Source organism: Dama dama, chromosome 18 (assembly GCF_033118175.1).
Source record: "Dama dama isolate Ldn47 chromosome 18, ASM3311817v1, whole genome shotgun sequence".
Taxonomy (NCBI): Eukaryota; Metazoa; Chordata; class Mammalia; order Artiodactyla; family Cervidae; genus Dama; species Dama dama.
In genome coordinates, this window is record NC_083698.1 from 106547684 (window position 1) to 106574107 (window position 26424).

The 26424-nt window shown below is 43.5% G+C and overlaps 1 protein-coding gene across 5 annotated transcripts; it reads right to left on the reverse strand.

The window, feature by feature from the left end:
• Window positions 1-1479: 1479 nt before the first annotated feature.
• On the reverse strand, window positions 1480-19531 carry ZNF786 (zinc finger protein 786). 5 transcript variants are annotated; one of them, XR_009696773.1, is made up of 5 exons: window positions 19405-19531; window positions 15128-15254; window positions 11823-11975; window positions 8048-9928; window positions 1480-3810 (listed from the first exon to the last, which is right to left on the reverse strand). XR_009696773.1 is itself a non-coding variant. In XM_061166011.1 (5 exons), the coding sequence occupies exons 2-5, from the start codon at window positions 17819-17821 to the stop codon at window positions 8121-8123; spliced, it is 2094 nt and encodes a 697-aa protein (XP_061021994.1). In that variant the 5' UTR covers window positions 17822-17862; window positions 19405-19501; the 3' UTR covers window positions 7660-8120. The 5 variants fall into 5 exon arrangements, 4 of the variants coding, with proteins under 4 accessions (XP_061021994.1, XP_061021996.1, XP_061021993.1 ...); XM_061166011.1 differs by lacking the exon at window positions 1480-3810 and adding an exon at window positions 17816-17862 and having other exon boundaries at window positions 7660-9928; window positions 19405-19501; XM_061166013.1 differs by lacking the exon at window positions 1480-3810 and adding an exon at window positions 15754-16290 and having other exon boundaries at window positions 7660-9928; window positions 19405-19472.
• Between the last annotated feature and the right edge of the window lie 6893 nt (window positions 19532-26424).

Below are 26424 nucleotides of genomic sequence, written 5' to 3' on the forward strand. Positions count from 1 at the left end.
CACTAGAGGTGACAGCTACTACCTAACAAAGACTGTCACCTTCTCAGCCCAGGACAGTCATTACTCCTTTCACGCTACTTTTTCTATGCAGCCAAATCCAAATTTTAGGATCAGTTACACACAAACCCCCATCCTGTTAACAATTTCTATGTCTTTTAGGACTCTCCATTTTGTAAGAGAAAATGCAATTCCAAGACGTTTTAAACGATAAGGAGATGTTCCTGGTTCACACATGTGAAGAATCAGGGACAGAATAAGCTTAGGAACTGTCTAATACAGAGCTCAAACAATGTTACCAGGATGAAGTTTCCTGATCTCTCACTTCTGCTTCCGTGTATTGGTTCAGCATTTCTTAGGGCTGCATCCTTCCTTGTTCATATCCATCACGAAGGAGAGTGTTTTTCCCCCATGTAAATCATTCTCAAAGGATGAGGAAGTTATAACACAATTCTCAAACAGCAAAAAGTATGGGTAGTTTTCTCCTCTCATAGATGGCATATTCTACCTTTAACATCAGCACCATCTGCATGAAAACTTTAAGTGGATGATTTTCAGTCCAGTTACACTCTTTCACCACTGTGTGGATGACTCAATCACTGTTAAATCTTCAACTGCAAAAGTGACTTGAATAAAAATACATGTGACTTTAAAAGACACCGGATGGGTAGGTCAAGTTTCTTGTCTTGTTAAAGGCTGACCAAGTAGCAAACAGAAAGTATGGAAGACTTGCTGAGACTTGCTTATCCTTTGATTTCATGAATTACTCTCAAATTTTCAACAAAACACCTCATGCCTACAGAGGTCAGTCTCCTCCATACCTCTCATCACACACATGTAAAATTCATTTTGCTGCTTATCCTGATTCTCCTACTCCTGTGCTCAGAAACAGACTGCCATGTCATCAAAGGGCACTACCACCTGGACCCCCAAACACATTTCTTTCTGTCTCAGTTCAGTTCAGTTGCTCAGTGATGTCCAACTCTTTGCGACCCCATGAATCGCAGCACACCGGGCCTCCCTGTCCATCACCAACTCCTGGAGTTTAATCAAACACATGTCCATCGAGTCGATGATGCCATCCAGCCATCTCATCCTCTGTTGTCCCCTTCTCCTCCTGCCCCCAATCCCTCCCAGCATCAGGGTCTTTTCCAATGAGTCAACTCTTTGCATGAGGTGGCCAAAGTATTGGAGTTTCAGCTTCAGCATCAGTCCTTCCAATGAACACCCAGGACTGATTTCCTTTAGGATGGACTGGTTGGATCTCCTCTCTGTCTCAGTAATGTTTAAAAGCCTTCTACTTTTGTTTGTATCAGGCAAGAAGTTATGACATAGATCTTGAGAAGCCAGACTTTCCAACATGCAAAATGGGCAAGGCTTGGATGACCAGAAAGAGCTTGTGATGGTTTTTCTGGTCATCTTGCCAAAATTTAATGTTTGTTGCAAACAAAGCAGATTTATAACCTGACGGAGGTGGAACATTCAACATATAGGCCCTTGTTTTACAGGAACATTGAGGGGGCAGGGGATTCATAAAGAAGTCAGTCACTGGAACTGCCAGAGACACTCATTTCTAACTGGAGAAACACAACTTGAAACAAAGAGTCTGATTCAATAAAAAGAACATTTGAGTACGTCGCCTAAGACACAGTCATGTAATTACCTGTTGTATGGCATAGTTGTGTAAATGTGTTAAAAAACCGTGCGATAAAGGACACACAGAACTGTCTTCAACATTTCCTGTGAGAAATCTGAAACACGTTTATGTTTTTAAGAAAGTTACATTTACAGAGACTTCTACAATTGCTAGTTTGACTCCACTAAAATCAAACTTAAACTGAAAACTATTTGCCCCAAGAGTGTATTAGGAATGTCAGAAAGAAATGATAAATCATCCATGATCTTTTCAAGGCCATTTGCAGACAGAATCAAAACACCACTTTCTCCAAAAGATGACAAAGGGGACTAAGGAAAAAGCCCTCTAGCTTCCTGACAACTTGAAATATGTGAAACAGAAGCTTAATTAAGCAGCCCCAGCCCAAGAGAAAAAATACTGTCAGTATTAATATTTACTAAAGGAAAAAAGTCACAATAAACATTAAATTTGCATGGAAGGGAAGGGAGGAGAGCACAGAACTGGAACTCAAGAAACAGGCTGTATTCTCAATCGTGAGCTATGTGACCTGGGGCAAGTCACTTCAACCTCTCTATAACTCCCTTTCCTCACCTCTACAATGAAGGAATTGGATGATGATCTCTAAAGATTCTATTCTAAATTCCATTTTTTTGTGTTAGTGTAAAACACAGTAAGAAATTGTCCTGTTCCTTGAGAAATATTAGTTTCAACTTTAAGTATCTGGAACCTGAGTTACTGTCACCCCTAGGGATCTTTGAAAGATTTGAAACTAAAATAAGAGTTGCAACCGTCATTATCGTTTTCTAAAGAACTACACTCCCTACAATTGCAATTTATTAATAGTATTATACTATATGCCCCCTATGGGATCTCTTTCCCTTTCTCAGCCGTAATTCCTTTAGCTCTTTCTCCCATGCTGTATCTTTACCAACAGTACTCCCAGCACACAAACTGAGCTTCAGAGAAACAGAAACATTCAGAAAGCCCTGAACTGACCGTAAAGTCAGTGGCTATGCATAGGCCTCTTCCATTCATTGATTCAACAAGTTTTCCCAACTGGGGTCACATACCACATGGGTAACAAAGATTTTTTTTAAAAAAATCACTTCTCTGCTTCAAGGAACTTAAGTGTCCACGGCTGAGAACACAGATTTCCCTGCACGGCCCCCTCTGGGCAACACACGAACTCGGCTGAGGCTGAAGATTTCAGTCAGTTCGAGCATCCAGGACCGTTGCCTCCTCCTGGCCGGCTCCCGCCGGAGCAGGCTTTTTTTTCCCTCCTGTGACCGTGCACTGCTCCCTCTGCCAGGCTGAGTGGTCGCTGCTCCCAACTGATGACACCTGCAGCCTGGGTAGCCCGAGATCCGGAACTTGGCCGCTGAGCCAACCACCGGCGTGGTGCCGGGCGGGATTCCAGACCTCTGCCGGATGCAAGGTCCCTTTTTCCAAGGCCCGGTCGCTGCTACTGCCGCTGGGAACCAGGCTCTAGCTGCCGCTAGTGGGTGGGAGGGGAGGGGAGGCGGGGCCTGCACCCCTCCGCGCCCGTTGCCCTGACGACACGCAGGCCATCCTGGGAACGTTGCCTTTCTGGTCCGGTTTAGGGACTGGGATCCCACAGCGCCGACTGCAGGCAGGAGGAGCCAAGAATCTCCAGAGGCATCCTGGGAGCGAGGTGCCTTCAGCTAGCTAGCTGTTCAGTCGCTAAATGCTGTCCAGCTCTTTGTGACCCCAAAGACTGCAGCACGCCAAGCTTCCCTGTCCTTCACTATCTTCCGGAGTTTGCTCAAATTCACGTCCATTGAGTCGGTGATGCTATCTAACCACCCCATCCTCTGCCGCCCCTTCTCCTTTGGCCTTCAGTCTTTCCCAGTATCTGAGTCTTTTCCATTGAGTGGCTCTTTGAATCAGGTGGCCAAAGAACTGGAGTTTCAGCTTTAACATCAGTCCTTCCAGTGAATATCCAGGGTTGATTTCCTTTAGGATTAACTGATTTGATCTCCTTGTAGTCCAAGGGACTCTGTTTGCCATGAAGTGATGTGAACAGAGGTCATGATCTTAGCTTTTTTAATCCTGATGTTCATCCAGTAGGTGTCCATGACTGTCAGCATGTCTTGACTGGGAGTGCTAAAATTTACAATCTGGCCTCTTTCTCCTTTGATAATTACACAAGGCTGGACCTAAAATTGATAAGCATATAAATCAGGGAGGTGTATCATGTGTAAGGTTGTCCCTTTTCTGCCTCAATTTTTTGGTACTCCAAACTACTCCTTGTCCATTAAAAAAACTAATCAGTAGTTGACCTCATAAAAGACACAGACATTTTTATGTGGATTATTACAATGGAGACAGTCCTTCAGACAGCTCTGAAGACTTTCACCTGTCAGAAGTCAAAACACAGTTATACAGGTTTTTGAGACAAAGGGTTATACATTAAAGTACTGTAATGACAATTTATATATAGTCCAACAAGGCAACTAGTGGGTTATTGTGACCCCTTAGAGGACAGAGAAAAGAATATTAACTCCTGAGGCGTTACACTGCCGGTGCCAGGCGGAAACTGGGTGGGGATTTGGGTGGGGATTTTTGGCGAGTTAGGCACTCCGTGTCCTCCAAGGGGATCTAGTTAGTATGTAATGCAGGTGCACAATGCGCTCTAGGCGGGTGGAGTAACGGCAGGGGGAGACTTTTTTCTTCTGGCTACTCAGCATGGCATGTGGGATCCTAGTTCCCTGACCAGGTCACCCTGAGCAGTGGAAGCTCAGAGTTCTAACCAATGGATGGCTAGGAAGTCCCCACGGCAGAGAGACAGTTTGGTTTAAAAACGTTCTTGCCCTGTCTTAAAAATAACTATCTCATCACCCTCTTCAGGGCTTCCCAGGTGGCTCAGTGATAAAGAGTTTGCCTGTCAATACAGGAAATGCAGGATCAGTCCCCTGGAGTAGGAAACAGTAATCATCTCCCGTATTCTTGCCTGGAAAATCCCATGGACAGAGGAGCCTGGTGGGCTACAGTCCATGGGGTCTCAAAGAGTCAGACATGACTGAGTGACTAAACACCACCACCACCAACTGGTTATCTAGCTGATTCTCTCAGATGTTTCAGGTATACAATCATAAGATGCATTCCATAATGTTAATAGCTCAGCAGTGATCTTGATTTTAACGGAAAAAAACTGTTTAAACCATTCTGTCACTTTAATATGATCATTGTTGGGCCAGTCATATTTATTCTTCTTCTGTGTGCTGTGTGTGCTTGTGTGCTTAGTCGCTCGGTCGTGTCCAGCTCTTTGGGACCCCATGGACTGTAGCCCGCCAGGCTCCTCTGTCCGTGGGGAGTCTCCAGGCAAGAATACTGGAGTGGGTTGTCATGCCCTCCTCCAGGTGATCTTGCCAACCCAGGTCTCCTGCATTGCAGGTGGATTCTTGCACTCTGGTATCATTTTCATTTGTCTGAGTCACCAGGGAAGCTCAAGAATACTGGAGTAGGCAGCCTATCCCTTCTCGAAGGGAACTTCCCCACCCAGGGATTGAACCAGGGTTTCCTGCATTGCAGGCAGATTCTTTACCAGCTGAGCTACCCAAGAAGCCCATTCCTTTGTAGAAGACAGAACTTTTCTTTTTTTTGGAAGTCACAGATTCCACCAGATTGTGATAGCATTGATTTTTTTAGAAATTTTGGGTAGGAAAGGAAAAGAAGTTTTAGAAACTTGTGCTTAAAAATAATACCTTCTTTCCCAGAAATCCCTCAATTCTTTAGACACCACTCTGGTATCTTTTTCATTTGTGATGTGGGCAACCTGGAGTACTTGGGTTTAGCTGGGTGGTGCCCTTTTCCTCAACTTCCTCCACAAAACTTCCAGTTTCTAATAAGATTCAAACACTCTGGACCTTTTACTGTCTCTGAGATCCTCCAATTCTGTACATATTTAACATCTACTTAGTTGTGCCAGGTCTTAGTTGTGGCACACAGGATCTTTGATCTTCACTGTGGCATTCAGGATCTTTAGCTGTGGCATTCGACCTCTTAGTTGCAGCAAGTGGGATCTAGTTCCCTGACCAGGGGTCAAACTGAAGCCCCCTGCATTGGGATTGTGGAGTCTTAGCCACTGGACCACCAGGGAAGTCCCAGGTCAAACCAGTTCTAACAGGCAGTATGTGAGAACACCAAACCGGAGGCCCTGGCCTTCAGTCTCCCTCAAAGCTTCTACCTTATCACATCCTCCTCTTCCTCCTGCTCCGTCATCTATATCAGGGCCCCTGACCCTTCTTTCCTCATGCTTGTGAGGCTGGCTGCCCCATGGTCACCGCTGACATAACCATGTATCTCTAGTGATTATGTGTGTGCTCAGTTGAGACTAAGTCTGACTCTTATCCAACCTCATGGGTTGTAGCCTGCCAGGCTCCTCTGTCCATGGGATTTTCCAGGCAAGAAGACTGGAGTGGGTTGCCATTTACTCCTCCAGAGGATCTTCCTGACTCAGGTATCGAACCGGCGTCTCTTGCGTTGGCAGGCAGATTCCTTACCACTGATCCATCTGAGAATCCCATAAACCTGACTAAATCATATCACTTCTTAATATTATCTAATAGTATTATGTAATATCTAACACAAATTTGTTAGTGTCTGTCACATAGGAGAGTGCGCTAAAATCAATTAAAGATTTATTCTGACTTGAAGTTCTATTTTGTCACTTAAAACTGAAGGCCTTCATCCTCGGATACTCTCATTATTAATGGACTAAGGGCTACTTGGCTGGAGCCGGGGCTATCCTTCAGTAACATTTTCCAAAGTTGAGTCCTGCAGAACTCTATGTCCACAGATCATACTGTTGGGGTAGGGGGGAGATGGGGGAGAAAGGAATTCCAAGATCAAACAAATTCAGAATATTATAATACATAATGTCTTCCTCTTGAGAATCATAGATTATGTGTATGTAGGAGGAAACTATTTAACTTAAAGTAATCGGCCATGTTATTCTTTTTTTCCAGAATATCTTTGGATGCAGTGTTCCAGAGAAAAATCATCTATGAACCATTGCTTTTTTTCCCCATCTTTTTCTTGGCAGTGCCTCAAAGCTTGTGGGATCCTAGCTCCCCCACCAGGGATTGATTTTGGGCCATGGCAACGAGGGCATATGGAATCCTAACCACTGAACCACCAAAAGATTCCCAACCTCCCAATTATTGCTTTATAATAATGTCCATTACAGTCTACTGATGGCTTATTTCCTGTCATCCTGCAGAACTGCAGGTCAGCCATTCTTTTACATGAAACATGAACCCTCTAAAGTCAGGAATTCTTTGGATGGAGTACAACTCTCTCCCCGAGGTATACACATTCTGTTCTCATGCAACCTGCACCGACTGTGACAAATGGGGTGTTCTCCTGTATTTCTATTTGCGTTGTTACTTTGAACCTTTGTTTGAAAATTCTCTACACAGAACTGTTGTTGCCTGTCATGCTTCCTGCTTAGCTTTATTACTTTGTCTTAACTCAAGGCTTTAGTCATTTGCCTACAAAGTCACTCCTGGAAATCTCATTCACTCTCACTTGCAAATAGCACCTGTGTTCTGAACTCCCAATCTACCTCCTGTCTCTCTCTCTTAAATAAATTCTAGTCCGGGGGGGGGGGGGGGGGGGGGATAAATTAGGAGTTTGAGATTAATATATACAGCAAAAAGAACCTAATGTATAACACAGGGAACTATAGCAATATTCTGTAGTAACTAATAAGGGAAAAGAATCTCAAAAAAATAGACACACACATATATATATGTATGTATAACTGAATCGCTTTGCTGTACACCCGAAACTAACACATTGTAAATCAACTACACTCCAACTGGGGAAAAAAAAAAACACCACCACCAAAACTCCAGTCCCATACGACTTAGCACCTTCAGTTTTTTCTTCAACCCAGCTTAACCAAATTTTTCTTACGATTATCATCTTTTCCTTATGGGTAACTATGCATAATCACTGTGGAACCTGCTATGACACTCAGCATTCACAGAGACACACCCCGATTCGGAGAACTCATTTTATTGCTATTAGCTTCAAATAAATGAATCAAAACCAAATCCAGTATCATTTCACACCTGCAACAAAATTCACTGGATTGAACCCCCTGCTTATGTTCATACTATGAAGAGAAGAGCTGACATTTAACAGCCATCCCATGCTTTTGAGAACAGTACTGGAGGGCTTTCCTGCTGTCTAAATTCAAGTAGGGATTTCTGAGTTAGCTAATTAGCATGAAGTGGGAAAATGACCCTATAAGATGGTGGGAAGAACAAATACCTCTTTTTATCAATGGATAAAAAAAATATATTAATAGCTGGTGATGTTTTAAATGAGAGAATCTTTGTGGTTTCTCCTATTCCTAACTTGCATTCCATTCTTGCTCTGTCTTACCAGATGTGGGGTTCGGCTGTGGATTTCCAGGCAACACGGACTCGGCTGACTGCTTTGGGTGCCCTCCTTGGCCTCAACTCCAGTCAGCCTCAATCATCGCAAACAGCTGGCTGAGCCTTTTCTTAACGTCAGGCTCTCTGCGGACACGGCAGGATTTCGCGTGCACTCGGACGTGTTCGGCCAGTTTCGACTTGTAAATGAAGCCCTTGCCGCAGTCTGCACAGGCGAACGGCCGGTCGGGCCGATGGATGCGCTGGTGCCGGAGCATGTGGCCCCTTTCCCGGAAGTTTTTGTCGCACTCGGGGCAGCGGAAAGGCCTCTCCCCGGTGTGCAGGCCCTGGTGGCTGAGCAGCTGCGCCTTCAAGCGAAAGCGCTTGTCGCACTGGGGACACTGGAAGGGCTTCTCGCCCGTGTGCGTCCGGACGTGCTCCACGAGCTTGGACTGCTTGGCGAAGCCCTTGCCGCACTCGCAGGAGAAGGGCATCGGGCCGCCGTGCAGCAGCTGGTGCGCCTTCAAGTCGGCCTTCACGCGGTAGCTCTTGCCGCAGTCGGGGCACAGGAAGGGCCTCTCGCCCGTGTGCAGGCGCCGGTGGCTCCGCAGCTGCCCCTGGAGGCGGAAGCGGCGGCCGCAGTCCGGGCAGCCGAAGGGCCGCTCGCCGCTGTGCACGCGGAAGTGCTCAGCCAGCTTGGACGGCCGCGTGAAGCCCCGGCCGCACTCGGCGCATTGGAAGGGCCGCTCGTGGCTGTGCGTGCGCTCGTGCGCCTTCAGGATGCCCTTGAGGCGGAAGCTCTTGCCGCATTCCGCACAGCCGAAGGGCCGCTCGCCGCTGTGCACCCGCAGGTGCTCACGCAGCTTGCACGGATGGGCGAAGCCGCGGCCGCACTCGCCACACGCCAGCGGCCTCTCAGCGCTGTGCCGCAGCCCGTGGGCCCGCAGCGGGCTCCTCAGGCGAAAGCCCAGGCCGCACTCCGGACCTGGGCAGGGTGGCTCGTGCGAGGGCGTCTGCCAGTGGAGCCGCAGCCGCCCGCGCTGGCGGAAGGCCCGACCGCACTCAGCGCACCGGCAGGGCCGCTCCGCGCAGTGCACGTGGGTGTGGTCGGAGACCCCGCACCGCCGGGAGGGACGCCGGCGGCACGCGCCACAGGAGGACGGCCTCTCCCCACCGGGGCCAGGCTCGAGGGCCGCCGGGTCTCCAACCCAAAGGCCACACGCCTGACCAGCCAGGTTCGAGCTCGGAGGGAGCTCGGTCTGCTCGGAGGCTGCCCCGGCGCCCTCTCTCGGGGAGACTGGCCTCTCCACGCCCGGGGGTCCCCGGGAGGCACTGTCGTCGCAACTGGGGCACGGGGAAGGCCGTGGTGGCGTCAGGCGGTAGCCGCACGTCTCTTCACTTTCGAGGCCTAGCGGGTGGCTCTCCTCAGCCCTGGCCACCACGGGGCTAAGCAAGGGCGGCTTCCGACGGAAGCCCCGCCCACATCCGAGGCCGCGGAAGTGAGTCTGTCTCCGAGGCTGCTCTGCCTCGGGTTGTTTGCGGAGTTGCTTCCAGGCCTTTGAGTGGCTTCCCTGGTGCCGCTCTAAGAGGTTCTCATTCCAAAAGCTTTCCCCACAGAAGGCACAAGACTGCTGGAAGCCTGGGAGACCCAGGGCTCTGGGGCTTGCGATTCTGTCTCTTTGGGCGGGTTCCCTGGAGCTGTGGACCGCTGGGAGTAAAGGCCGAGTGTTATGTCTCTGTGGGTTCACGAGGGCGACGGCTTGGTCAGGCCTGAAGGAAACATCTTCACTTTTTCCTGATAAGGGTTCAGAGGAACGGTGGCTCTGAAGAGGATCTACTTGGAAATGGTAATGAGCTTCTTCTGAACTCACAGCTTGTTGGTTTCCTGAAACTGAAAACAAGATTCAGTCAGTATCCCAGCCTGTGTCATGGCTAAGGCTTTTGTGGTCAGTGGTGGAAACCTGAGGTGGCCCAGGAGCCTAACTTCCACTGAACTAAACCAGCAGCTCCTTTCAGTGGGGGGCAATTTCATGACCAGGAGAGTCATGAGTCTTAGTTTAGGACTAAACTGAACAGACCTATCTTAGAATACTATTGAAAAGAGGGCACTTAGGTCACAAGTGTAGGGCCTAGGCTCTGGCATCAGACTGGGTTCAAATCCGGTCTGTTCACTGTGCTGCTTTTGTCAAGCTAATCTCCGGCTTCAGTTCCTTATCCTGTAGAAATGGAAACAGCAATACGTAACTGTTATGAGGACTGTATGAATTAATGTGTGTAAAATGCTTAGTGTGGGCTTGGGATGCTGCATGTACTCTACATGTTCACCATTATTATGACCTGGGGACCACCAGTCTTGTCCCATTTGGATGTGCAGACATTCCTGGTTCAAAAAATAATGACAGTAATGTTCCTGGCAGCATTAAGCCCTGGCTAACACTATGGCTGGGCTTCCCAAGTGGCTCAGTGGTAAAGAACCCGCTTACCAATACAGGAAATGTAAGTTTGATCCCTGGGTAGGGAAGATCCCCTCGAGAAAGAAAGAACAACCCACTCCAGGGTTCTTACTTGGAAAATCTCATGGACAGAGGAGCCTGGTGGGCTACAGTCCTCAGGGTCACAAAAAAGTCGTACACAGCTTAGAGACTAAACACCACCACTGTAGTTATGTGTAATCCATGAGCTGTCCTAAGACCAGCTGTTCCTCCCTCCTCACCTCTATTCCTATCAACCTTGTAAAAAGGTTTCTTAGATGGGCTGATAACAGATGGTAAAAAGTGAAATAATTTGTGAGCAAAACTCTTTATTCTCCTGAAAGAAGCAGCTAAAAATTAAATTATTGACAAGATTTCTTGAAATGATGTTCCCATTTGACTTTCTCTTTCCTTACTCTGTTAAAGAATCTGCCTGCAATGCAGAAGACCCCAGTTCAATTCCCTGGTCAGGAAGATCCACTGGTGAAGGGATAGGCTATCCACTCCAGTATTCTTGGGCTTCCCTCATGGCTCAGCTGGTAAAGAATCTGCTTGCAATGCAGGAGACCTGGGTTCAATCCCTGGGTTGGGAAGATCCCCTGCAGAAGGGAAAGGCTACCCACTCCAGTATTCTGGCCTGAAGAATTCCATGGACTATATAGTCCATGGGGTCGTAAAAAGTCGGACACACCTGAGTAACTCACTTTTTCCTTTCTCTAATACTGACTGTTAAGAATCCAAAAATCTAGACTCTCTTACCATGACAAGAAACAAAGGAGTTGCTGATTCCCACTGCCTGAAGAATAGCGCTTATTTGCTGAGCTCTTATTGTGTTGCCCGGTATCATTTTAACAATCTACATATATCAATTCATTTAATCCTATAATGTAGGTACTTAAATCTTTATAGGTCAAGTGAAAGTTGCTCAGTCGTGTCCGACTCTTTGTGACCCCATGGACTATACAGTCCATTGAATTCTCCAGGCCAGAATACTGGAATGGATAGCCATTCCCTTCTCCAGGGGATATTCCCAATCCAGGGGTCAAACCCTGGTCTCTCGCATTGCAGGTTTACCATCTGAGCCACCAGGAGAGGATGAATAACTTGCCCAGGTTACCTGGAAAAGGCAAGACCCAGACTCAGGATCCAGAACCCATAATCCTAGCTACTGTGCTTTACTGCCTTTCTCTGGAATATACCAGATGTTAAGCCTCAGTTCAGTCAAACCGGAAGGCAACGTCAAAGAACTGGAACTAAGAAATGTGAATATGATGTCTTAAGGACAGAGCCTTAAGTAATCACTTTAAAACTCACCTGAAAATGGCTGTCCCTCAATAACTGGATCAAAATGCAAATCAGCAGAGGAGCAAATTATGCTTCTTGATTCCTGTGATTCTCCCCATTTCTTATAGAGCTCTTCCCCCTGCTCAATCCAGGATATTAGTTCTGGTTTGGGAAGTCCATTATCTATACAGAAAAGTCAAACACAGTTTGGTTTCCTTCAGCACTAAATTTAGAAGCACAGTAAGTTGTTTTTAAATTTCCTAAATCTACTCCTGGTAAAATATATGAGAAGAGATGTTTGAAAAATAGAGTATAGGTTTACACAAAGAGAAGCAAAACTGCCCACATTTTGTAATACTGCTTCCTAATTGACTGGGACCTTTAGGTGAGTTGTATGTTCAATTTTGTTTTGGTTCCTATAGAGCTAGCAGTGCTGCATTCTGTCATGGGTTTATTAAAACCCACCAGTAGTGTGCTTTGAGAAGCTGGAACAACACCTGAGACAATTGGCAGTATCTTAGGAATACAGGGTACACAAAAATAAGAACGAGAATGACTATTCTAGGAAATTTCAATGTAGGTAGCTTCATCTAAAACATTCTCTGAGGAGTACTTTCGGTAACATTACAGTCACAACCTAAAACAGTTGACTTCTGCTAGAATAGAAGGGGTTGCAATGAATGAACAAATGAAAATAGTTACCAGATTCTCTACTATATGACCCTGGTCCCCTGGAAGAAAAGTTTACTCTATTTTCAAAACTTTCTTTTGATTTTTTATATATATATATATTTAAAAGAACCAAAAGTATGCTTCATGGATTGCTAAAGGGAGATTAGCAGAAGGTCCAGATCAGAGAAAGAGAATAAGCTGGGTAATGCTTTAGGGATAAAATGTCAGAGAAGAATCATGTACACATGGAAACTGATCACACTGTGCCAGATTCCTCACTAGCCCTCTGAAATCTGACTTTAACCCCAAATTAATTCCAAGGCTCCTCTCATGATAAAAGGAATCACTATCTTTTTTTCAAATCCAGATACCTATTCTCAATCTTCATCTGGGTTGAACTCTGCATCTTTTAAAATAAAACTATCTTCCTAAAAAAAAATAAGAACAAGTCCATGTATAACCATGTCAAAAAGAATAGAATACTATGAATACATTTAATAAAAGAAAATAAGAAAAAAAGAAAATAAGACACAATAAAAATCATAAAATGTTGAAAGTAATTCTAAAAAGTCCTAAATAAATGAAATGAATTGGAAGACTTGGTATTGTTAAGACTTGGTATTGTTGGTAATATTCTCCAAACCCCATCTGCTTTTTCTTTTTTGGTAGAAACTGATAGTAAAGCAATGGTAATTAAAACAGTGTGGTACTGGCATAAGGCTAGACATAGAGATCAAAGAAGCAGAATTGAGAATCCAGAAATAAACTGCCATTTTTATGGTCAACTGGTTTTCCAAAGGCTGTCAAGATAATTCAACGGGGGAAAAGCAGGCTTTCCAAAAAACAGTGTTGGGACAACTGGATATTTATACACGGAAGAAGTTGGATCCCTACCTCACACCATGTAAAACAATTTAACTCAAAACTAATCAAAGAAGGGGAATAAAAAGGATCAAAAGCCTAAACTATAAAATTCTTAGAAGAAAACATAGGAGCGAATCTTTGTGACTTTGGATTTGGCAATGGTTTCTTAGGTATGACACCAAAAGCTCAAGCAATGAAAGAAAAAAATAAAGTGGACTTCATGAAAACTTAAAACTTCTGTGCTTCAAGGGCACCATCAAAAAACACAACCCAAGAACTAGAGGAAATATCTACAAATCGCCTATGTGTTGTGGGTCCAGTATTCAGAAGAAATAGAGAACTCTCATATCCCAACAGTAAAAAAAAAAAAACTTTAGAAACGGGCCAAGTATTAATATTTGAATAAACATTTCTCCAAAGAAGATATACAACGTAAAGATGCTCAACATAATTAACCATTTAGGAAATGCAAACCAAACACACAATGATACACCACTTCACATCATTTGATCTTGATGCTTGGAACATTTCTTTTTGGGTGGCACAGTATTCATGGCCCGATTATTTTTCTTTCTCTATAAATTCAATTAACTGGTTCCTCAGTAACAATGAAAACAATGTAATAACTTGGATTAATGTTTTAGAAACACTCCATAGAAACTAGAAAGCTTGATTATGGTAATGAGACAGAATATAAGTATTAGAAATGCTGCAATATAAAAGAAGTGGTCTGGTTGGCAGATATTGGCAGGAGAAGCAGAGGGAATATAAGAGAACTAATTATCTTATAGACTGAAGGGATCAAGAGATATAAAGTTGATGAAACATGATCTAGAAATCTATCATTTAAATTATAAAGATAGCAAATAGAGGCACTAAAAAACTATCAAAATTTGGGAAGGAGACAGAAGAAAGATACACAATAAGGAGTTAATGCTGTCTAAACTAGATAAACTAAGAAATACAGGTGTAAGCATGATAAGACTAGAGGAAACCAAAGTAAGAACTAATACAGAAATGATTAAAAGTGATTCCCTTTGAGGAATGAACTGAGTGGGGGGCAGGAGTGGGATGAGAGTGAAGCAAGAGGCTTTTATCATTCATTCTGATTTTTTAAAAAAATCATATTTAATAATAAAATTATAAAGACTAAGCAAAAAGACTAAAAGGAACATCATTAGAATAACCACACAGAAACAACTGCAGTTAAACACCTTAGTGTGTATAGCCTTCTGAAATCACATTGTAGAGAAAGATAACATTAGCTTTCCTGAGGCATATGGACATCACTGTAAAAGCTGACAGGTAGGAACATTATCCTGGAGGAGGAACTGGCAGCCCACTCCAGGATTCTTGCCTGGAAAATCCCATGAACAGAGCAGTCCAGCTACAGTCCATGGGGTCGAAGTCGGACACAACTGACCACAGCACACACACACACACACAGGAACATCATAGGTTAAAGATACACAGGGTAGTTTATGGATATGGGTAAGGCATGTGTCCATGTGGAAAATTATGGCAACCTTTGAGTATACAGTGATTAAAAGTCCTGACATATGTTTAGTCATCTCTGACCACTTTATATTACACGCTGTCATAAGTATTCTCATGTAGCAACATACACCCTTAAGTAAGGGTTAGGAATACTTACAGATATTAACGAAAGTCTCTGGGTAAAAGTGCCTTTCTGAGTTAATTTCTGAGAAACCTGGCGAACTGAGAAACAGGAGTTATCGAGTGACAGACCCCTAACAGGAGCTAATTCCATACCTTAGCCACAGTTAAAGACTTCTTACCTAGAGAAAGGAAAATCTCATAATTGGCTCTCATTACTTGCTTGTAAAGCTCCTTCTGCCATGCCTCTAGATTCTGCCATTCTTGCTCTGAGAAATAAACGGCCACATCCTCAAAAGTCAGAGGTAACTGAAATTATAGACATAATACATATACAGTCATCAGTTCAGTCGCTCAGTCATGTCAGAGTCTTTGTGACCCCATGGACTGCAGCACACCAGGCTTATAGTCGTAATTGCTTCAAAACCCTACTTCCTTGTCATCAATTTAAGAGTTTCGTAGTGAACAGTGTTTTTGTCTGTTAGGCAGCTTCTCCCTTGGGAAGAGCTCCTCCCCCTACTCCCATCATGTGGTTCTGTTTGGTGACCACAACCACCCCTTCCCCTTGTTTCTCTATGCTTGGTCCAGCTACAAATGCTTATGTGTAGAATGGAATTCCTTCATTTTTCCTTTAAACAAAAATGGGAACAAATCACTGTGTAACTTCTTTCAATGTCATTTTCCTAGGTCAATTTATATAGGCAAAATCAGGTTTTTCTAATAAATTGTATTACTATATTATTATATTATGTATATTATTATTATAGCATTAACAATAAATAATTGCATTATTCATGGATACACATACCCCACTGATGACATCTATTTTCCATTTCCTTTATAAATTACCAACAATGCTCTGATATGCTTCTTTATATATGAGTGGTTTTACTTCTGCGGGAAAAGGCTAAAAATGAGAACTACTAAATCAAAGGATAGAAATGCCTTCTATTGACGAGATATCACTAGAATCCAGCACTTCCAAAAAGAATCCAGCACTTAACCCTTGCTAATATAAAGAGACATTTTTGTAAAGAGCCCCTTTGGAATGCCTTGTGGGGCCCACTTAAGAAAGAAATGTAGTTATTGTTTTTGGCTGTGCTGCGTCTTGGTCGCTGCACGGGCTTCTTCTCGAGTTGCGGTGAACGGGAGCTGCTCTCCAGTTGTGGTGCTTGGCTCTCTCCTTGTGGTGGCTCCTCTCGAGGCGCACAGGCTCCAGGGTGCTCAGGCTTCAGTAGTTGTGGTTCCTGAGATCTACAGCCAAGGCTCAATCGTTGTAGCGCACTGGCTTAGTTGCTCCATGGAATGTGGGCTCTTCCTGGACCAGGGATTGAACCTGTGTCTCCTGCATTGGCAAGTGGATTCTTTACCACTGAGCCACCAGGCAAGTCCAAGAAGAGACATTTCTTTACACCTTTGCCAGCAGAGGACATTTTTAAACTTTGCTTGTTTATGTATTGGCCTATGTGACAGGTAAAAAATTGTATTTCATTGTTTTAATTTGCATTCATTTGTGAGACTTTGCAACCTTATTTCATATTTTGGGGGGGTTCCCCACATATCTTTGTGCATGTCTGAGCTCATCCTTGGCTCAACATTTTAGTGGGCTTTTATCATCTGAATTAACTTTCGTACATTAGTGTTAATAGATGACTTAGAAGACTGTCCCTATTCTAAAATTATAGAAGATATTCTGAAATCTTCGTAATGTTTTTTATGACTTTATTAGAATGAAATCTTTTTCCATCTGGGACTTATTTTTATATGTATCATAACAAGAAGGGATAGAATTCTTTTTCCAAAGAGATATTCAGCTGTCACAAAACATACTGACTAGTCTATTTGTTTACCACAGATTTGGGATCAATTTTTCATAAACTAGTTTTCCATTTATACTTGGTTATATTTTTGTTTCACTGGTGATTCTGTCTATTCTTGCTCCAATACAGCACTGTTTAATTCTTACATCTTTATTGAATGATTTGCCATTTAAAGGGATATGGCCATCTATCACCACCTAGATCCTGATCTTTTATTTTTAATTGGAGGATACTTGCTTTACAATATTGTGATTTCTGGTGTACAACATCACAAGTCAGTCATATATATATGTGTGTGTGTATGTGTGTATATATATATATAGCCTCCCTCTTGAGCCTCACTCCAATTCCCCCCCTTTTATTTAAAGGAAACTGTCTTGACTTTTGTCTATTTTCTCTTCTAAATAAACAGAGAAAATATTTTGTCAAAGTTATACAAATACTATTGGGATTCTGATGGGAATATACTAAATATATGAATTAATTTTGAGATCTTCCCAGCCAGAAACATATCTTTTATTTACCTAGATATTTTGTGTTAGTAAAACTTAATGTTTTCTTTATATAGATCTTATGTAAGTCTTGCCAGATTCATTCCTAGGGATTTGAGAGTTCTGGTTGCTACTATGAGAACTGAACCCAGTAGGAGTATACAAAGTGCACACATGCATCCCCTTAACACCTTCTAGCTGCCTTAGATTTAGATTACCCTGTGGTGAGCCCTACCTATTCCCAAGTGGTGTGACAACCTTCCCTTTGAGTTCAGATAATGCTCCTTCACTACCACACAGTAACTCTAAAGCTCCACCCCTTCTTACACCCACTTTCACAGGCAAACTTCAGATCAAGGAGTAATTTCGACTTTCAAGTCTTATTATTTAAGAAATACATTTCATCAAGCTAAAATACTTCCTCTGATGGGTCTGGGCAAAGTCAATAGAAAATCTGGAAAAAATTTATCCTTCAAGGTGCCAGGAAGAACACTCATGATTCACGAAAAGAAGTCAAAATATTGACGTTAACAGGAGTTTGGAAGAAGTTGATTCCAACCATCATGGATGACTTTGAGAGGTTCAAGATTTCAGCGGACGCAGTAACTGCAGATGTGGTGGACACAGAAAGAGAACTAGAATTCAGAGTGGAGGCTGAAGGTATGACTCAACTGCTGCAAACTTGTGATAAAAGTTTAACAAATGAGTAGAGGCTTCTTATGGATGAGCAAAGACAGCAGTTTCTCCATTTGGAATCTACTCCTGCTGAAGATGCCATTTAGATTGTTAAAATGACAAAAAAGGATTTAGAATATCATAAACTTAGCTGATAAAGCAGTGGCAAGGTTCAAGAGGACTGACTCGAATTTTGAAAGTGCTACCTCGGGTAAAATGCTATTAAACAGTATTACATGCCACAGAGAACTCATTCCTGAAAGGAAGAGTCAATCCATCCTGCAAACTGCACTGCTATCTTAAGAACTGCCAGTCATGCCAACCTTCAGTAACTACCACCCTGATCAGTCAGCATCCATCAACATGGAGCAAGACCCTCCCAACAGCAGTAAGATTACAACTTCCGAGAGGCTCAGATGATGGTTAGGATTTTTAGCCATTGAGTATTTTTAATTAAGGGCTGTAGGTTGCTTTTTAAGACATAATGCTGCTGCACACTCAACAGACTATAGTGTAAACATAACTTTCATACGCCCTTGGAAACCAAAAAAAGAAAAAGACTTCCTTTATTGTGATATTTGCTTTATTGCAGTAGTTCTAAACCAAACCCAAAATATGTCTGCACTTATACTTTTCACTATAAATGTGTTGCATATCTTTTGCATATTTAGGAATCACAGTTTTTGCTGAGATTATTATATTTTTCAGTTTTGTTGTTATGTTTTGCTTTGCTAAAGTCTTTAACAATACCTTAAAAGTAATGATCTCATGAATTCATTTAATAATCAGCTATAGCTTTATTAAATGTATTTCTTAAGCAGTAAGACTTGAAAGCCGAAATTACTCCTCCATCTGAAACTTGCTTGTGGAACTCAGTGTAAAAACGCTCAATACGTAAGCTTATACAATACAGAAAGACAAAACCTCGATTTCAATAAAACACTAAATAATGTACATACTACTTAGGTCTTTATATTCGACCTCTATTCTTTCCAACGTGTGCTCCTTCCTTCTTACACTCAACACACGCTTCAACACATTAGGGTTTAATTCTGACCCTGCCAGCTATCATTTCAACCATTCAGAATCTAAACTTTAAAAAAAAAACATTTATTCTAAATTCGGTAACTATAATGTAAAACTGATTGAACTTTTAAACACCCAGCGCTGGCCCCACACGAATTTTGATGCCTTCCCTCGTCTGGCCCCATGACTCACGGGCGCCCACGGCCCAGACTCTCCAGTTTCACGCTCGGCTTTGTTCAGGGTTTGGACACGGAGGAGCGGAGGTCACCGGCTCCGTCCAGGGTCCAGTCCCCACGCCGGGCGTCTAGCGCGATCCTCAGACCCCGCCCACCTATCCGCTCCGCGTCCGCCTCGCGAGGATCCCAAGACGCCGACCCACCGAGCCGGAACCCGAGGACCCTCCCCGAGGCCGGGTCTGGGCGTCCGCGCGGGGGGAGCCCGTCTTACCGGAGCCGGCTCGGCCATGGGCCCTCGCGGTCCCACTAGGCGCCCGACCGGGCTACCGCCTAGCCAAGCCCCCGGCGGCCTCGCGCTTCGCGCAGCCCCGCAGGCCCGGCCCGGGCGCGGTGCACGCTGGAACTCGCAGGCACCTCCGCCCCACAGCGCCCCCTGCGGCCGGGAGGAGCGGGAGCCGCCCATTCTGCGCGGACCTGGCATCTGGTGCAAGCTGGATGACCAGACCCGGCAGTGTGTTGGGAGAGCCAGGGGAGGGACACCGACACGGAAAGGGGGGGCGGGGCGGGGGGGAATGCAGCGTCAACTGCAAATGGAAGGAGAGGAGACTTGCTCTTTAATGAGATGGAGACAATGAGAGTTAGTGCAGGGGTTTGATTCCTCGCCAGAGCCTTCCCTAGTCAAGGATTAGGTTCAAGGGGTTATCTGTGAAGTGGTCCCAGGAATCAAGTGAAGGAAGTGAGAAATCAAGGGGGATTAACGAGCAGGTCTCCCCTGTGGGCAACTGGGAGTCCATCTTGCTGGGGATTAAAGGTGCAGGCCACCCCTGAGAACAGTTCTGCCAAGGGCTAGGAGGCTCCGTATTCATCCTCAGGATGTCAGGCCGGGGCAAGGCATCGTTGACCCCATGGACTTAAAGTAGGAACACGACTCATAGTCTGTAAAATCCAAGAAAAGGTCTATAACCTAAATATGAAATGGATCTTAAATTTACTCTGCCTTTCACTTTTAACTGGAGTATAATCTATAAAAATATTGATAATATAATATTGTAAATCAACTGTGCACGCGCGCGCGTGTGTGTGTGTGTGTGTGTGTGCGCGCGCGCTCAGTAACTAAGATGTGTCCGACTCTTTGCGACCCCATGGACTCTAGTCCGCTAGGCTCCTCTGTCCATTGAACTTTCCAGACAAGAATACTGGAGTGGGTTGCTATTTCCTTCTCCAGGGGATCTTCCTAACCCAGGGATTAGGCCCACATCTCCTGCATCTCCTGCGTTGGCAGGCAGATTATACTACTGAACCGCCTGGGAAGCCCAAATCAACTGTACCTATCAGTTCAGTTCAGTCCTTCAGTTGTGCCCAACTCTGTGACCCCATAGATTGCAACAAGCCAGGCTTCCCTGTCTATCACCAATTCCCGGAGCTTGCTGAAACCAATGTCCATCAAGTCAGTGATGCCATCAACCATCTCATCTTCAGTAAGATGAGATGAGAATGTCCTTCCCTTCTCCTGCCTTCAATCTTTGCCAGCATCAGGGTCTTTTTTATGTCAGTTCCCATCAGGTGGCCAAAGTATTGGAGCTTCAGCTTCAGCATCAGTCCTTCCAATGAATAATTCAAGATTGATTTCCTTTAGGATTGACTGGTTTGATCTCCTTGCAGTCCAAGGGACTCTCAAGAGTCTTCTCCAACACCACAGTTCAAAAGCATCAGTTCCTCTTTATGGTCCAACTCTCACCATAAATCAATTGTAGTTAATTGGAAAAAAACATTTAAATCTTTTTCCATCGAAAGACATAATAGACAAAACTATGTTACAGATTGAGAAAAAAATATTTGCAACACGGAATAGCATATAAATACATATAAATAACTGCTAAAAGTCATAAACTACCCTAGAGGAAAATGTGCAAAATTCACAGAAAAGAAAAAAAGTGAGTAGGCGATAAATGCACCACAATGTTCCATCTCGTCATTAGTCAGGCAAATGCAATATGTTTATGAAGATGTGCATATCCTGTCATCTGGCAATTCTTATCTCGGGGCTATTTTTGCATATATACACAAGAGCCATATCCTAGGATCTCTAACGGAGCATTACTTTAAAAGTAAAGACAGGAAAATAATTCAAATGTCCAGCACCTAGAGGATAGATATCTTGTGGGTTGTTTTTTTTCCCCTACACACTGAAAACGAGCAGTAGAAATTAATGACCTATAGCTAAAGGCAGCACAAACGGATAGTATTAACATAATGCTGAGTGAGGAGAAGGCCATGGCACCCCACTCCAGTACTCTTGCCTGGAAAACCCCATGGAGGGAGGAGCCTGGTGGGCTGCAGTCCATGGGGTCGCTAGGAGTCGGACACGACTGAGCGACTTCACTTTCCCTTTTCACTTTAATACATTGGAGAAGGAAATGGTAACCCACTCCAGTATTCTTGCCTGGAGAATCCCAGGGATGGGGGAGCCTGGTGGGCTGCCGTCTATGGGGTCGCTAGGAGTCAGACACGACTGAATCGACTTGGCAGCAGCAGCAGCAGCAGCAATGCTGAGTGAAAAAGCATGTTAGAGATTACACACAGTATGGTACCATTTACAAAGAATTTAGGACATATAAAACACTATATATTATTTATCAGTAATATATATATAAGAAAATGATAAAGATCTGTTCAAGAGTAAGCACCCAATTTGGGATAGTGACAACCGAAGGGGACTGGGGTGGAGGAGGAGTGCTGAAGAGGTGATGGCAGAAACCGGAGCTGGTCACACAGGTGCTCCATCAGTATGACTAATGCCTTACATCTTAAGTTGAGCCAGGGGCACAGAGGCAAACATCCTTTACACCCTTTAAATAGCTTGAATGTTTCAAGGTGCATTTACATAAACTGATCAAGTTATTTGGGGTTTCCCAGGTGGTGCAGTGGTAAAGAATCTGCCTGCTGATGCAGGAGACTTGGGTTCGACTCCTGGTTTGGGAAAGGTCTCCTGGAGAAGAAAATGGCAACCCACTCCAGTATTCTTGTCTGGGAAATCCCATGGACAGAGGAACCTGGCGGGATGCTGTCCATGGGGTTGCAGAGTCAGACACGACTGAGCAACTGAGCACACATCTGTTTACATCTGGGAATGTGTATGTTTCAGTGTTACTTTCTCACTTTGTCCCACCCTCTCCTGCCACAAGTCTCTATGTGCATCACTATTTGCTACCCTGCAAATAGGTTCATCAGTACAATTTTTCTAGATCCCATATATATGTGTTAATACACGATGTCTTCCTCTTTCTGGCTTATTTCAGGCTCTAGGTTCATCCACCTCACTAGAAATGACTCAGATTCGTTCTTGTTTATGACCGAGTCATGTTCTGTTGTATATATGTCTCACAACTTCTTTATCCATAAATTCATCTGTTGATAGACATCTAGGTTGCTTCAGATGTGTTAATTTTTAAGGAAACATTTTACTTTGAAATGATTAGATTCACAGAAAGTTGCAATGGTAGTATAGAAAAGTGCATTATTATTGTACACTGTCAAAACCGTGAAACTGACATCGGTACTGTGTGTAAAATTCTAGTGGTTTCATCACATGGGTTGGCTCATGTGACCACCCTGCAATGGAGGAAGAAAACTATGCCCTCACCAGAGGTCTCCTTTGGGCTACTCCTTCATAATCATACTCACTAACTATCTATAACTTTGTCATTATAAAAAGTGAAGTCATAGCATACAACCTTTTGAAATTGACTTTTTTCAGTCATCATAATGCTCTTGACATCCATCCAAGTTGTTTTTATTCATTATCAGTATTTCATTTCTTTCTATTGCTGGGTAGTAGTCAATGGTATGGACGTACCATAGTTTGGTTAACTATTTATCTTTTGAAGGATGATGTAGCTGTTTCTAGTTCTTTTACTATTACCAAAAAAGTTGCTACAAACAATCTCATACAAGTTTTTGAGTGGGGGTATGTTTTCATTTTTCTGGGACAAATGCCCAGGACTATAATTGCTGGGTCATATGGAATGTTATTTGTTTAGGGTTGGGTTTTTTTTTTTTTTTTGGTATTGGAATTGTTTAGTTTTTTAAGAAACTATTTTCCAAAGTGGTTGAACCCTTCTACATTCCTACCAGCAACATATGAAAGATCATTTCTCAGCATCCTCACCAGCATTTGGTAAGATTACTATTTTTTATTTTCACTATTCTAATAGTTGTGCAATGAGCTCATTGTGGTTTGAGTTTGCACTTCTCTAATGAATAATGGAACAACAGACTGGTTCCAAATAGGAAAAGGAGTACGCCAAGGCTGTATATTGTCACCCTGTTTATTTAACTTATATGCAGAGCACATCATGAGAAACGCTGGGCTGGATGAAGCACAAGCTGGAATCAAGATTGCCGGGAGAAATATCAATAACCTCAGATATGCAGATGACACCACCCTTAATGGCAGAGAGTGAAGAAGAACTGAAAAGCCTCTTAATGAAAGTGAAAGAGGAGAGTGAAAAAGTTGGCTTAAAGCTTAACATTCAGAAAACTAAGATCATGGCATCTGGTCCCATCACCTCATGGGAAATAGATGGGGAGACAGTGGAAACAGTGTCAGACTTTATTTTTTGGGGCTCCAAAATCACTGCAGATGGTGACTGCAGCCATGAAATTAAAAGACACTTGTTCATTGGAAGGAAAGTTATGACCAGCCTAGATAGCATGTTAAAAAGCAGAGACATTACTTTGCTAACAAAGGTCCATCTGGTCAAGGCTATGGTTTTTCCAGTGGTCATGTATGGATGTGAGAGTTGGACTGTGAAGAAAGGTGAGCGCTGAAAAATTGATGCTTTTGAACTGTGGTGTCGGAGAAGACTCTTGAGAGTCCCTTAGACTGCAAGGAGATCCAACCAGTCCATCCTAAAGGAGATCAGTCCTGGGTGTTCATTGCAAGGACTGATGCTGAACCTGAAACTCCAATACTTTGGCCACCTCGTGCGAAGAGTTGACTCATTGGAAAAGACCCTGATGCTGGGAGGGATTGGGGGCAGGAGGAGAAGGGAACAACAGAGGATGAGATGGCTGGATGGCATCACTGACTCGATGGGCATGAGTTTGAGTAAACTCTGGGAGTTTGTGATGGACAGGGAGGCCTGGCATGCTGCAATTCATGGGGTCGCAAAGAGTCGAACACAACTGATCGACTGAACTGAACTGAACTGAACTAATGAATAATGATGATAAACATCTTTTCATGTGCTTATTTCTCATTCACATATCCTCTTTGGTGAACTGTCTCTTTATGTTTTTTTACCTGTTTTCTAATTTGATTTTTTGTTTGTTTTGTTATTGTTGTATTTTGAGAGATCTTTGAATATTCTAGATATGAGTCCAGACTTGACAGGTTATACTTAATTGAACGTAGAGTTTCCTGCATTAGGTTTGGGATATGTCTTTCAAACTCTAAAACCAGTATTCAAATTTTTCATTAAAACACTATTGTATCCATGATAACTCTGAACTAGCATAACCACTCAAACTGGTTAAGTTTTCCATCCTTTCCTAGAGGAAGCAGTCTCCAGTCTTCCTTCTAGCTTTTCCTCATTTACTGATGAAGATGGTCTTCTCTGAGGCTACATTCTTCAGCAGTGCTCAGAACTTGAGCCCAAGAGAAATCAGAACATTCACAGAGCCCCAACACAGGGCAAAAATAGCAGGGAACTAGAGTCCTCTGTCCATGGGATTCTCCAGGCAAGAATACTGGAGTGGGTTGCCATGTCCTCCTCCAAGGGATCTTCCTGACCCAAGAATCGAACCCCCATCTCCTGCATCTCCCGTATCACAGGCAGATTCTTTACCCACTGAACCGCCTGGAAAGCCCTCATCCATTTATACACGGAGCAAAAAGATAATGCTGCATGCTACTGAATGTTTTAAATAATAATGTCTTCGCAATGAAAAATCTGTAGCCATCTTCAGCCGTCTCTGGTAGGCTCTCTCTTCTTACCTTCAGTTAACAATTTCACATTAATGTTGGTTTAAAGGCCATAAAGGACATAGTGCAGCAGTGTGGGCTGTGGGGGCTTCCCTGGTGGTCCAGTATTTAAGATTCCATGCTCTCAATGCCGGGGACCTGGGTTCAGTCCTTGGCCAGGGAACTAGATCCCATGTGCCACAAGTAAAGATTCCTCATGCCGCTGAAGATTGAGGATGCTGCGTGCTGCAACCAAGGCCTGGCACAACCAAGTAAATAAGTAAATTTTTTTTTTTTTAAGGCCTTGGACTGTGGATAAACAACAAGGTCGTACTGTATAGCACAGGGAACTGTATTCAATATCCTGTGATAAACCATAAGAAAAAAAGAATATGAAAAAGAAGATATATATCCATGTATAGCTGAGTCACTTTGCTATACAGCAGAAATTAAATACTACCTTGTAAATCAATTCTATTTCAATAAAACTAAAAGAAAACTAAAAAAACTTGGGCTGGGAGTTTAAAGGAACTTGTATTTGAATCCTGACCTGTGCACTTCTTAGTCCTATGACCTTGGGCGAATTATTTCACCTTTAAGGCATGTTATCTCTATTATAGACTAGTTGAGAAGGTAGGAGGAGAAGGGAATGACAGAGGATGAGATGGTTGGATGGTATCAGCAACTTGATGGACATGAGTTTGAGCAAGCTCTGGGAGTTGGTGATGGACAGGGAAGCCTGGTGTGCTGCAGTCCACGGGGTTGCAAAGAGTCGGACACGAATGAGCGACTGAACTGAACTGAGAAGATTGGATCATATCATATATTTAAAGAGCAAAGAATGGTCCCTGACATTTGGTACTCAATAAATGTTAGTGGTTATTGCTATAAACAAATCATGCAAGGGAAAGACTTGAAGTTTTCTTCCCCCCATAACTAGAAGAAAATTTAAGAACATTTTTATACTTTTAGATTAACATGACAAAACACAAATTTAGATGGCATAAAGGGAAACACTGACAGATTTCAATACATAAAAGTAAACTTTGGGGGACTTCCCTGGTAGTACAGTGGTTAGGACTCCCACTCCCGCTACAAGGGGCAGGAGTTTGATCCCAGGTTGGGGAACCAAGATCCTCCTCCATGCCACCTGGTGTGGCCAAAAACAAAATGAAACTTTGGAACATTAAAAGACCCAACAACAAAAATAAAGCAAAAGTGAGATTTATATATTACTAGTGGGCATGTAAACTGGCCTAACTTCTCTGGATAGAAATCTAGTCATATATCTCAAGAGTCTAAAATAATCATACCCTTGCCCAGTAA